Source organism: Sycon ciliatum, chromosome 1, assembly GCF_964019385.1.
Source record: "Sycon ciliatum chromosome 1, ocSycCili1.1, whole genome shotgun sequence".
In the NCBI taxonomy this organism is placed as follows: Eukaryota; Metazoa; Porifera; class Calcarea; order Leucosolenida; family Sycettidae; genus Sycon; species Sycon ciliatum.
This window is the reverse complement of record NC_088643.1, coordinates 21,566,669-21,580,153: the sequence shown is the minus strand read 5'-3', so window position 1 is coordinate 21,580,153 and position 13,485 is coordinate 21,566,669. Positions and strand designations below refer to the sequence as shown.

General features: G+C 47.1%; 1 protein-coding gene across 1 annotated transcript in view; it reads left to right on the top strand.

The window, feature by feature from the left end:
• The first annotated feature begins 48 nt into the window (after nucleotides 1–48).
• LOC135817931 (periodic tryptophan protein 2 homolog) overlaps nucleotides 49–13,485 on the top strand; it is a 15,188-nt gene continuing 1,751 nt past the window's right edge. Inside the window, exons 1-14 of the mRNA XM_065331234.1 lie at nucleotides 49–289; nucleotides 880–958; nucleotides 1,373–1,510; nucleotides 1,823–2,030; nucleotides 3,237–3,385; nucleotides 4,095–4,242; nucleotides 5,853–6,003; nucleotides 8,077–8,254; nucleotides 8,696–8,789; nucleotides 9,164–9,217; nucleotides 10,038–10,149; nucleotides 10,588–10,653; nucleotides 11,385–11,603; nucleotides 12,048–12,273. Coding sequence (XP_065187306.1) covers nucleotides 64–289; nucleotides 880–958; nucleotides 1,373–1,510; nucleotides 1,823–2,030; nucleotides 3,237–3,385; nucleotides 4,095–4,242; nucleotides 5,853–6,003; nucleotides 8,077–8,254; nucleotides 8,696–8,789; nucleotides 9,164–9,217; nucleotides 10,038–10,149; nucleotides 10,588–10,653; nucleotides 11,385–11,603; nucleotides 12,048–12,273 — 2,048 coding nt within the window. The 5' untranslated portion in view covers nucleotides 49–63. The remainder of the gene's footprint in view (nucleotides 290–879; nucleotides 959–1,372; nucleotides 1,511–1,822; nucleotides 2,031–3,236; nucleotides 3,386–4,094; nucleotides 4,243–5,852; nucleotides 6,004–8,076; nucleotides 8,255–8,695; nucleotides 8,790–9,163; nucleotides 9,218–10,037; nucleotides 10,150–10,587; nucleotides 10,654–11,384; nucleotides 11,604–12,047; nucleotides 12,274–13,485) is intronic.

The following is a 13,485-nucleotide window of genomic DNA, read 5'->3' as shown; positions in this document are numbered from 1 at the left end:
GATCATCTTTTGATGTCCTTTCTTTCCAGCCTGTATTCGTGTGTCCAACATGTAAATTCTATAATGCTCTCAGCTCGATACCTTGCTGTCTGCTCCGGAGTGGATTTTTCCTTGACGCAAGTGCCTCTCGTTTTGCAGATGTACTCGCTGGGTAAGGACTGTTCGCTGTTCATCTGGCGTTGCAGCCATGCTCTGGAGGACGCGCTGGCTGAGCTGGAGCAGATGCGGCGAGCGGCTTCCAGTGACGAGGAGAGCAGCAGTTCGGGGGAAGAAGAGCGTAGCGCAGCAGGTGGGTGGTGATGGTGGTGATGCAGTCTTGTTAGTTGAGTACACAGGGTCGTAGCCGGTCTCCCTGGGGGGGGGGGGGGGGGGGGGGGTGCACGGCAGCATTCAATGTATGTGCAGGGTGGCTGGTACATGCTGAACCCAGGTCGAAATTTTTTTTGGGGGGCACTTGCCCCATGTGAGCTACACGCCTGAGTACATGACGTGTTGGATAGACCCTTTCATGTATACATTGTAGTGCTGGACTTTCACTTGATGAATCTGTTGTGGTTTCGCCGGATACGGTTGCGTAAAAGGTTTTATTATTATTATTTTTTAAATGTAGATCATGTTGTTAAACCAGATTAGCATGTGCCTGCGTCTTTGCAGATGTGAATTTTGCCTTAGACCTCTGATCCCCATGTATTTTTGCTCTGTGAATCCGGATGTACCATGGAGTTGCAGTGAAGATGCTTTGAGTGGCTGATGTTTATGTGTTCCCCAAACGGTTGTACAAGAAGTATTATGCTGTGGTGTTATTGATTTGTGATGAGTGTTTGTAGTATGTACTGTAGACATTACATTTGGATATGTATTTGCCGTCGTATTCTGCAGAACCTCCCAGGAAACGCGCTAAAACAGTTCCCGGCAGGAACTTGGTTCCTCTGCGCTGGTCCCTCAAGGAGGATGACAAGTGAGTACTAGTACTACAGTGGAGCAGTGCTTTCTTTCTTTTTCGTTGCTTTATACACCAGATGTTAGTGTAGTCTGCCTCACACAATCGTGGCATGATGCAGGAGTTACTGGGTTTGGGGCTCAGTGCGGGTCACTCTCTCTCTCTTCACGTAAAGAGTAAATAGATTGTTGTACTGTAGATGATGTGTTCTAAGACCTGTTTTCTTCAACACGGGATCAACAGCTAATTCACCCGCGGGGCTTATTCTGTTGCCGTTTTTCTACCATCTCTCAATTTTCGATGTATTGGTTCTGGCCTCAGTGCTGCTGCTACTTGGAAGCTTCAAGTGGCCACTGTGGACCTTAATATCTGGTCTGTGTGTGCACGCGCGCTTGCATTCACGCACTCTGCGACTTGTGTTGCACTCCACAGGCACCTGTTCATACAGGAGAAGGCACACATCGCCTGCTCTGCGTTCCACAAGGAGCGCAACTTGCTGGTGATTGGCTTCAGTAACGGCGTGTTCTCACTCTACGATATGCCTGAGTTCAATCAAATCCATTCACTCACGTAAGTAGTGCCGTTCATATAGCATGATTTGTTTTAATAGGAGTAGGAGCAGGGAATTTGAAGAGTGTACTGGCACATCAACATGCCAATGTAGATTTGTTGTGCCTAACTTTTCTTTTCTTTTTTTTTTAATTTCATGAAATTTCAAAATTCCTGCGTAAGTAAAAGCACGGTGTAACGATCAGCTGCCGTAACCATGAGCACTGCTCAAAACGCCATGTCATGGTGCCTCACTTCTCTGTACCCTGAATTCAGCATTGCATGGCTCATGAAGTCATCACATTTTCCTTGATATCCTTCATTGCTGTGCAGAATATCTCAGCAGAAAGTTTCCTCCGTGGCCATCAACTCCACCGGTGACTGGCTGGCGTTTGGCTGCCGGTCTCGCGGCCAGCTGCTGGTCTGGGAATGGGCCAGCGAGTCCTACTTGATGAAGCAGCAGGGTCACTTCTACGACATGAGCTGCCTGGCCTACTCGCCTGATGGCCAGTACCTGGCTACTGGTGGCGATGATTCCAAGGTACAGTGCCGGCTCGGACTAGCTGCTTACTCCTGATAAAATGAACAATTTCCATTGGGCTGTCGACTAGCAGTCAATCAATCATAGGTTACCGTAAAAGTCCGTAAATAAGTACCTGCCCGAAAGAAATACCCCCTTCATTCTTTTGGCTCTATCTGTTGAAGTCTTTTGGCTCTGTCTGTTGAAGTCTTTTGGCTCTGTCTGTTGAAGTCAGCACGCAGCATGTACATGTACATCTACATGAAAATGACTTCTCCACTACACACAAGTCAGGTCCGAAAGTTAGTTCGTGCCCGAAAGTCAGTACCCGCCCGAAAGTTAGTACGGGTGTGGTCACTAAATTCGAAAGTAAATACATACTTAGGGGCCGTCCGTAAATATCGAACTTTTTTCACCAAACGAATTATTTTAGTTTAGACCCAACCCCTCCCTCCCTCTCCCTCAGAACGTAAATTTTTTGACATATACATGCATGTACAACAAAAGTCGCAAGTGCGTCACTGCTCCTATGGCCATGTACATGTATCGAACTTTTCTCAAACGAAATTGGTCAACCCCCACCCACCCCATAACGAAATTATTTCGTTTCGTGAAAAAAGTTCGATAATTATGGACGACCCCTTATTTACGGACTTTTACGGTACTGCCAGTGGGCTACTGAACTGCCTGTGGGCTACTGGCCAAAATGAAAGTACTGCTGAACACACTGATTATGGGTTTCTTGTACTGTACTCACTCCATTGGAAGCTGAGGGCTTTATTTGTTCGATCTCTGTTCTCGCTCAGTAGTACAATCCTGTACACATTAGTATGATCTCTGTTCTCGCTCAGTAGTACACTCCTGCACACATTAGTATGATCTCTGTCCTCGCTCAGTAGTACACTCCTGCACACATTAGTATGGTGACGTGGGACTACTTTATTGATGTGCTAGTGGGAGTGAGCACTCTGCGGCTATTCTCACTGCCTCTCATATGCAGCCACTACTTCAGCAGCAACGTCAAACGATGTGCTTTCTGCATGGTATTTATGATGGTGCTCGGCCTCTAGTCTCTGCATGGCTGTGTTCTTGACCATATTGCTCTACTGGCTATGCCCTCCTAGTTCGTTTCGGACAGCCGGTGATGTGAGTTCACTGTGCGTGTTCTCCATGCTATCCCCAGTATGTCCTGTCCTGTCTCTCAAACACACGTATTCTACTGTGCAGGTGAAGATCTGGAACACTCTGACTGGCTTCTGCTTTGTGACGTTCACGGAGCACACGGGCGGTGTGTCTGCTGTTCAGTTTGTGCCCAACGGCAAGGCAGTAATCAGTGCATCGCTGGATGGTACTGTCAGGGCGTTTGATTTACATCGGTAAGCTGCTCCTGCTGCTGCCACCTGATGATCCGTGATTGTCTTTCGCTCCAGGGGTGTAACCGTGCAGTTTTGGCTTGGGTGTGTGTGTGGGTGGGTGGGTGGATGGGTGGGTGGGTGTATATATGTGTGTGTGTATATGTGTGTGTGTGTGTGTGTGTGTGTGTGTGTGTGTGTGTGTGTGTGTCTTTCTTCTCTTTCTCGGTCTCTTCCTGACTTTTCTTTCATTCTCCTGGGTGGTTACCAACAGCCAGTGTATGCCGGAGTATGTGGTGTGGTGTGTGTGTGTAGAAAAAAAAATGGAAAAATGAAAAATAGGGATTCACTGGCCAGAAAAAGTCACTTCAATCAGCTGTGTGGTGGATACCAGGCTAAAAATAGTGGCGGTCAATTCATCAGCCTTGCAAGCTGTTGAATGGTGTAATCCCAGCACAAGTTGCTATGTCTAACATAGCTGTTCGCTATCATCGCTTCCGCGATGGGCAGGTCTGAGGTCTGAGGTGTGTGTGTGTGTGTGTCGTTCTGGTGGTGCCCTGATGCCATGCTGTGCCTTCTCATCTTCTTGAGATGAGGAGATGTGCATGCAGCCAGTTGTTGACTTTCACGTATGTGAGCAAACATTGAGCTGCACACGCTTTGCTTTACATACTCTTTATACGGTGTACTAGTTATGTGCTCTGCTGTTTCTATTTCTGCTGTTTCACAAAAGGTATCGCAATTTTCGTACGTTTGCGTCTCCCCGACCTGCTCAGTTCAGCTGCTTGGCTCTGGATAGCAGCGGTGAGCTGGTGTGTGCCGGATCACATGACACGTTTGAAGTGTTTGTGTGGTCCATGCAGACTGGACGACTGCTGGAGGTGAGTGGCGGTGGGCCGACCCTGGGTTGCTCAGTGCTACCATAATGCTAGTAGTACTGCTGCTGCTGCGTGTGCTCTTTCTACGTGCCAGTGACGCGTCTCTTTTGATAATGCATCAGCGAACTTATCCTTTGAGAGGCACTGCGTCGGTGCCCTCTGCATGAACTTATCCTTTGAGAGGCACTGCACCGGTGCTCTCTGCATGCACAGGCGCGGAACTCGTGTGCAGTCAGCATAGTCCGGTCACCACACCAGCTAATGGCTGTCTACATAGTCAAAATCAGCAAAATGTGACCTAGGGGTCAAACGGGTGTACCTTTAACTAACGAACGGGTAATTTTCTTAACGGGCGGGTTAACGGGTACCCTTTAGCAGCCATATTATTTTTTTGCGCATTTCTCACATAAATCATGATTTTAATTTGTATATTCTCAGGTTGTATTTTGATACTACATTATGATTCGCAATTGATTCGTGTATCATAATATTATTATGGCAATGAAGGTTCCAAATGAATGTCATCCGTGCATTTGCCCATGTACATAACTTCACAGGCAGTAACTTACAATCGTACATGTAGATGGTCCTACAAGCTACATGTATTTTGATACATGTACGCAAATCAACTGCAGATCGATGTGATTCAAGCCATGCAAGGACAGAGGGGTTTAGCAAAACTTCCGTGATCTCGCGCAATCCTATTTGCTATGTTCGCAGAGAACTGGTACTCGTTGCATTCAGAAGATGTTCGCGCCCATAGCTAGCTGGGGTGCCTGACGCAGCTGATGTGCTGCTGGCCAGCTAGCTGCTAGTGCTAGCTTGTTGAACTCGTGAAATGAATCTTCACAAATCCGTAATCTTGTATGCAATATTTCGAACTACTTTTCAGCTCGTCGATTGAAGGAACAAACTAGAACCATGAGTATCATACATGTAGCTACCACCTACGGACATCACCGTTTGTGACACTCCGACTGGTCACTCAGCCTGGTGACACTAGTTCATCAAGTACTGTGGCAGGTTCGATGTCGGAGAACCATCGTAACTTTCTAGTTCCTCAGCTGCCACCTTGAACGAGTTTCAAGTCTTGCATTTTCTCACATCACAATCAAAAACCTCCAGTACGAGGATTTTACTTGCACTAGAGTGGAGAGAACAACTGTCAAGCCTGTCTTTCAGCCTGCTCCTGCCTGATAAAGTCGAAAGCGGGAATGCACAGGAAAAAGGAAAAGAGTATCCGCACTCCTATTTTGAGTCTTGGAATACGATAGGATCACCTTTTTTTCTTTTTTCTTTTTACAAACGGGTACCTGAGATTAACGGGCGGGTACCCGGTACACCCGTTTGACCCCTAAAAATGTCAGCTATGAGGTTGCCAGTGATACATGGTCACCATACCACACATGTGTGAGCTACACCCCTGATGCGTGTACAGCCATTGCAAGCCATGTGGTGCGAGATGGGCCTAAGCGAGTGATGATGGGCTTCTCAGCCTTGCCAACTTTTGAATGGTGCTTTTCCATCACAAGCTGCTGTTTCAAGCTTACATCATAATCATCTTCATCGTCGTGATAAGCAGGTCTGTGTCTGTACGTGCTTGCTTGTTGCAGTTGCTCTCTGGACACGAAGGTCCAGTGAGTGGAGTGGCGTTCCAGCCCAGCACCGCGCAGCTTGTTTCCTGCTCCTGGGACAAGACCGTACGCACGTGGGATGTCTTGAATCGCTCCAGCGCGCAGGAAACAATACAAGTCAACTCTGATGGTATGTTGTGGAAAACCAGTTGTCAGCAATAGAAAACACGTACTGCGTTTTCCCGGACTATAAGCCGCACTCTAAACACTCTTAATTCACCCAACAACAAAAAGTCAGTGCGACTTATACCGTATTTCCCCGATTTATATAGGCCGCACTCGATTATAAGTCGCATCCCCATTTTCAGGTCCGAGTCAGATTGTTTCAATATAGTCACATCAGTAAGAAGTCACGCTCAATTGTAAGTCGTACCCCCTTCTTTGCTCTTGGGGTCTAGTGTAAAAAGGTGCGACTTATATTCGGGGAGATACGGGTACTACTTGTACTATGGTCAAATGAACCGTGAAAAACAGGCTACATGTCTGTATTCTGTGAAAAACAGGCTACATGTCTGTATTCTGTGAAAAACAGGCTACATGTCTGTATTCTGTGAAAAACAGGCTACATGTCTGTATTCTGTGAAAAACAGGCTACATGTCTGTATTCTGTGAAAAACGGGCTACATGTCTGTATTCTGTGAAAAACGGGCTACATGTCTGTATTCTGTGAAAAACAGGCTACATGTCTGTATTCTGTGAAAAACGGGCTACATGTCTGTATTCTGTGAAAAACAGGCTACATGTCTGTATTCTGTGAAAAACAGGCTACATGTCTGTATTCTGTGAAAAACAGGCTACATGTCTGTATTCTGTGAAAAACAGGCTACATGTCTGTATTCTGTGAAAAACGGGCTACATGTCTGTATTCTGTGAAAAACAGGCTACATGTCTGTATTCTGTGAAAAACAGGCTACATGTCTGTATTCTGTGAAAAACGGGCTACATGTCTGTATTCTGTGAAAAACGGGCTACATGTCTGTATTCTGTGAAAAACGGGCTACATGTCTGTATTCTGTGAAAAACGGGCTACATGTCTGTATTCTGTGAAAAACGGGCTACATGTCTGTATTCTGTGAAAAACGGGCTACATGTCTGTATTCTGTGAAAAACGGGCTACATGTCTGTATTCTGTGAAAAACTGGCTACATGTCTGTATTCTGTGAAAAACGGGCTACATGTCTGTATTCTGTGACAAACAGGCTACATGTCTGTATTCTGTGAAAAACAGGCTACATGTCTGTATTCTGTGAAAAACAGGCTACATGTCTGTATTCTGTGAAAAACAGGCTACATGTCTGTATTCTGTGAAAAACAGGCTACATGTCTGTATTCTGTGAAAAACAGGCTACATGTCTGTATTCTGTGAAAAACGGGCTACATGTCTGTATTCTGTGAAAAACAGGCTACATGTCTGTATTCTGTGAAAAACAGGCTACATGTCTGTATTCTGTGAAAAACTGGCTACATGTCTGTATTCTGTGAAAAACAGGCTACATGTCTGTATTCTGTGAAAAACAGGCTGCATGTCTGTATTCTGTGAAAAACAGGCTACATGTCTGTATTCTGTGAAAAACAGGCTATTTGTCTGTATTCTGTGACAAACAGGCTATTTGTCTGTATTCTGTGACAAACAGGCTATTTGTCTGTATTCTGTGACAAACAGTATTCTGTGAAAAACAGGCTACATGTCTGTATTCTGTGACAAACAGGCTACATGTCTGTATTCTGTGACAAACAGGCTACATGTCTGTATTCTGTGACGAAAAAGATCTGGGTACGGCTTATACTCCGGAAAATATGATACATACTAGGAAAGTAGAGGTTCCCAATGCAAGCAAACAGATCATCTTTGTTTCATCGTGACTGGTGGCCGGCTTCACTGTTATAACACAGACCATCACTGTGATGAGAATGACCAAAGGGACCCAAATGTATGCTTCCAGATTTGGCGGTAAATGTAAGCACCCAAGTGGGCCACCAATAATACAGTGGGGCCCAGGGGCGAAAAGGGGCCTAGAGTAATGGTCTTAATTTGGTGAGATTTTTTGTACAAGTACACTTATATACGGAAGATTGTGTGTGTGTGTGTGTGTGTGTGTGTGTGTGTGTGTGTGTGTGTGTGTGTGTGTGTGTGTGTGTGTGTGTGTGTGTGTGCGTGTTTGTGTGGTACATGGCGTGCGTGCGTGCGTTTGTCCATGTAAAGCTGTTGCGCTGGCGTTTCGCCAGGATGGTCATCAGTTTGCTGTCAGCACTCTGGACGGGACGATTACGTTCTTCGACATGAACTGCAAGCAGCAGGGCAGCATTGAGGGTCGGCGTGATCTCGGTGGTGGCCGTCGTGCTACAGACATGGTTACTGCTAAGCATACTGCTGGCGGAAAGTAAGCTGGCCAGTCTTTCTTTCATGCTGTTGAGTTGCTGATGACAACGAATGTAAATCATGACTGTCACATGTAGTGCGCTCAAGTGTTAGTCTGGAGGGGGGGGGGGGGGGGGGTATGCACGCTTTGCCCTGCTATGCTGTAGCCTCACTGTACGTGGTGTGTTTGTGTTTGTGTATGCACACAAGCAACGGAGGGGAAAGCTTAAAGGCTGTGTAGTAACTTCAAGTTGCGCGCATTTCAGCGATCGTCAGACGGTGGCATTCACGTGTATATACTGCTCTGCACCTTTGTGCATCGAGCACTCTTACTTGGAGCTGCCTTGACCGGCTCTGTTTGTCTATGTGTGTGTGCATGGATGGTGTGGCTGTTGTGTATGTGTATGTATGCACGAATGGTATGGCTGTTTGTGTATGTATGCATGGATGGTGTGGCTGCTAGGACGTTCACCGACTTGTGTTACACAGCCGATGGATCTTGCTTGCTGGCCGGTGGCCGCTCAAAGTTCGTCTGCATCTACAACGTTGCTCAACAGGTATGCTCCCATTCTACATTGTAGTTTTTCTTCCGTCTAATGCCTGCTGCTGCTGCTTTCGCTATTGCTGCTATCGTTGCTGCTGTTGCTGCTTTCTCTTCTGAGTTTGAAGTTTTCATACATGTAGCTGCTTGATACAAAATTACAAATACATGAATGCTTCTTGAAGTATGGTAGTTTCTTGCAAGCGCTGTTTCTCAGTGTGCGCTCTGCATCATTCAATGTTCAGTTCAGTACTGAAAATGACAAATGAGTACAGTTATGCACTCGCCACCTTTGACCGATGTCATGCTTGTTATCCTATCTGGCTCTGATAATGATGCCATGCTTGTTATCCTATCTGGCTCTGATAATGATTTCTTTTGCGCGTGCAGGCACTGGTCAAGAAGTTTGTGATCTCCAGAAACCGATCATTCGATGGCATGTCGGTAAGTTGAGCTTGCCCAGCAGTAGCACTGCACATGCCACATGTGTGCCTGCTGCTGCTTCTCTAGCTTTACCTGGCTTTAGGTTGCAGCATGCAAACCCACAACTACTCGTACAGATATGGACATTGAAATCCATTGAGAAATCAAGCTGCCATGGGCCGCTGGCCTTGCAGCTACGAGCGCTGCTGGTCCATTTTTGCAGTGTGCGCGTGAGCTACAGTGCGTGCGTGCACTAAGGCAGTACGGGGCGCCGGCCCCAATCATTCCACCGGATTTCAATCAGTCCACAACAGTAGATGTACATGACGTCATGTACTGTGTTTTACTTGCATGCCCGTCCACGCTCTGTACTGACATGTATTCTAACCCCTCTGCATGTTGACTGTTTTGAGGTCACCGTTTTATGCAGCAGGCCATGTTGGTGTGAAGCATATCCGGTAGTGCTTTTTCCTCTGCTTGTTTATAATAATTTTGCTTCAATCCAGCGGGTAGTCTGGACTGAGATCTGAGTTAGTCTGAGAAGAAGACTCTCCAGCACTGTCCCTGTGCATTGGAGTTGTTTTCATCGCACTTCCAGACCAGACATAACATCGTTACCCTTTGCGTTGCGCTTCACGTACTGATGTGTGTGTGTGTGTGTGTGTGTGTGTGTGTGTGTGTGTGTGTGTGTGTGTGTGTGTGTGTGTGTGTGTGCTGCTGCTGCTGCTGCTGTGTATGTCTGTGTGTGTGTACTTGTGTGGTGGTGGTGGTGCGTGTGTGTATGTGTGTGTGTGTGTATGTGTGTGTGTGTGTGTGTGTTTGTGTGTGTGTTTGTGTGTAGGCGTTCCTGAACAGTGCCAACATGACCGAGTTTGGTCCACTAGACCTGATTGATCACGACAGCGACAGTGATCAAGAGAAGCAGAAGAAAACTCTGCCAGGCGTGGCTGTTGGTGAGTGCCAGCTTGAGCTAGATTCTTGTGAAGTGTCAACCATAACTCCGTCACTCCTACTACTATGTGTGCATTAAAGTTGTGCCTGGGCTGGTGTAAGTGTGTGTGTGTGTGTGTGTGTGTCATACTCTGTGTGTGCATCTGTGTGTGTGTGTGGGGGGGGGGGGGGGGGGGGGGGTGAGATTTGTCATGGTTTTCAGTGCACACTGGATGTTTTTGGATGCTGGTGTTAAAGGAAGCGATATGCAAGTGCAGTGACAAATTGGCACCTTCCGCTGACACTCCCAGCGTCAAAGTCTCGCCGTCTAGGTTTGGCATTTAACGTGATTAGCATTTAACGTGATTCATGTCAGTGATGCAGCTGGTACCTTCTCACCCTTTTTCTGAATTGCATTACATATGCATGTGCATGTGCTGCTGTGTGCTGGTCTGGTGTAGGTGACAAGAGTAGTCGCAGAACGAAGCCCGAAATCCGCACCAAATCAGTGCAATTCTCGCCCACAGGTAGGCTGCTGCTGCATCTAGCTGCCAGAGTGTGGTGTGTTGATAATGGTGTCGTTAGCATAGCTGCTCTTTAAATTCTCACACAGCAGAGTGTGTTGTGTTGATAGTGGTGTTGTTAGCATAGCTGCTCTTTCTCACGCAGTCACCTGGCAAGCAATACATAGTGTTAAATATCCTAGTAGAACTGCTCTTTACTCCTTTCCCTGCGTAGTGGGGCACTGGGTGCGTTATTGCTCTTAGTTAGAAGTGCCTTCTAGTTTTGCCGTGTGCCGCCGTTCAATACAGTACACTGTACAACACACTGTAGTACAATGCTGCAGTACAGTGCACTGCAGTGCACTGCACTCTGCGTTTGTTTCCATTGTGCTTCTGGCACCACCCTGCACCGCCCGTAACTGCTGGGGTATCTGTGGCTTGTTGTAAGCAACTGCTTCATCGGTGGGCAGCTGACACTGCCTGTGCTTGCTGGGTGTCGCTGAGCTGGACTCTGGCTGCTCGTCTGTCGCTTCTGGGCGCTTTGTTATTCATAGTGGCGAATTCCACTGGCCAACACTGCTGTATCACATTCGCGTCGCTTGGTCGTTCTGCTTGCTTGACCAACGCACTGTGATGTGGGCAACATCACCCCTCTCTTTTGTTTTTAGATCTGTATGTTTGAATAGAGTTGTATGTATGTGTGCATGATGTGTACTTGTATGTGTGTGTGCTTGTGTGTGTGTGTGATCATCCAGGTCGAGCATGGGCTGCTGCCTCCACAGAAGGTCTGCTGATCTATTCTCTGGATGCCAGTGTGGTGTTTGATCCGATCGAGCTGGATGTCGATGTCACCGTATCGCGTATCTGCTCATTGCTGGACAAGGGCGAGATGCTCAATGCCGTGGTCATGAGTCTGCGCCTCAATGAGATTGACATGATCCAGCGAGTCATTGAGACAGTGCCTGCAGATGAAGGTGAGGCGTTCTGCTTTGCTGCTACTGCTGCTCCTACTCCCAATTTCTCCCACTTAATTTTTTTCATAAAGTTGGTTGTTCCAACGAGGAGCACACGCTTCTTGCCGAACTTGACACTTGACTGACTCATGACTGCCATCCGGAGCTCACGAGGAGCACGTCGCACCTTCCGCTCGGCAAACCTGCAAGAAAGCACCACTCCCTGCTCCATACACAGTGTTTCGGGGAATTCACCCCTCATCAGTTGAGCTTGAGTAGGCTGAGGAAGATTGTGCCTGAAAAGCACCACTTATATACTGCTCTTCTAAGTTCGTTTAAATTTTTTTATTCAGATGCCTATGTGTGTGTGTGGGGGGGGGGGCAGGGGAGTACTTTGTGTAGAATATTGATATACATGTAGTTATGTTGTCTTGTTCTTCCTCCCCGGCCTGTTCTCGTGTGCAGTGGAGATGCTCTGCAGGCAGCTACCTGCAAAGTATGCCGAGCTGCTTCTGAAGACCTTGGGCGGCCTGTTTGAGACATCTCGCCACCTGCAGTTCTACTTGACCTGGTCGGGAGCGCTGCTGCGAGCGCACGCACGCACCTTCAAGGAGCATTGCAACACTCTGATGCCCGCACTGCAGTCACTACACAAGGCCATGGCACAGAAACACGAGGACGTGGAGAAGCTGTAAGTGACAAACTCAATGATCAACTCAATGATCAACTCAATGATCAACTCAATGATCAACTCAATGATCAACTCAATGATCAACTCAATGATCAACTCAATGATCAACTCAGTGATCAACTCAATGATCAACTCAGTGATCAGCAGTGCACTATTCTGCTGTGTCTTAGCAGGTACTACACAGTCATACCGTAAAGTACCGCCAGCGCACCCCACCATCTCGTCCTTTCGTGGTCGAGTTGTGGAGGTGGTGTCCTGTCTGTAGGTCATACGGCACGAACCGTGTACACACATTGCACGTTGTGGAGTCAATCCATGCTCAATTTATCTTCGAGCGGACACGAGCTCCACACATGATCTGCGAAATGTGACACAAACGCTGTGTTCACAACTGGCGCGTGGGCGCAGTACGCATGCGTGCCCAAGCGCTCGCTCGGGCTTTCGCGAAAAACAGCAATTCGACTTGTATTTTAGGGCGTGCGACGTCTTCGAGTACCGTATTTTATCGGTTGTAGGTCGACCCCGGTTATAGGTCGACCCCCGTATCCGGAGGTCTCAGTTCTGCGTTTTAAAGTTTTCACCCAGCGAAGCACTACCACTACTCCCTGCTACTAACACATCAACAAATCATGTAAACGTTCCTTATCGGAGGGTATAACGTCCCAATCCTTGAAAAAGGCCACAAATGTGTACACACGGTGCACTCGTGCATGCAGTGCAGTTCATTTTTTAAAGATACTGATAGTTCCCGGTTATAAGTTGAATCCCGGTTGTAAGTCGACCCCCACCCTTTCTCCTTCTATTTTTAGTCGTGAAAGGTCGACTTACAACCGGAAAAATACGGTACTAATATTTTGACCCCGCCAGTCAAAACGACTGGCATGTACGCCGGTACGCGCCTGATACGCGCTGAAAAATACGTGTTGGAATTTCGATTTCAGCGCATTTCCGTATGCATGACGCCCCAAAAGCCAGCTAATAAAAGCACAAGCGTAAACTTCGTTGCACTCTGCCAATCGATTTTCTTTTCCCTGGCTGTAAAATCAGTTGCCCCGTAACCCATTTTCCATTTTCAAAATACAGTCAGACCTCACATAACTGCACACATCCGTTTTCCACAAAAAATATCCGGATAGGCGAGGGAACCGGATAATCGAACATACATACTGTATGTATGCATGGCGTATGCTGTAAATCAGTAACGAACGATTT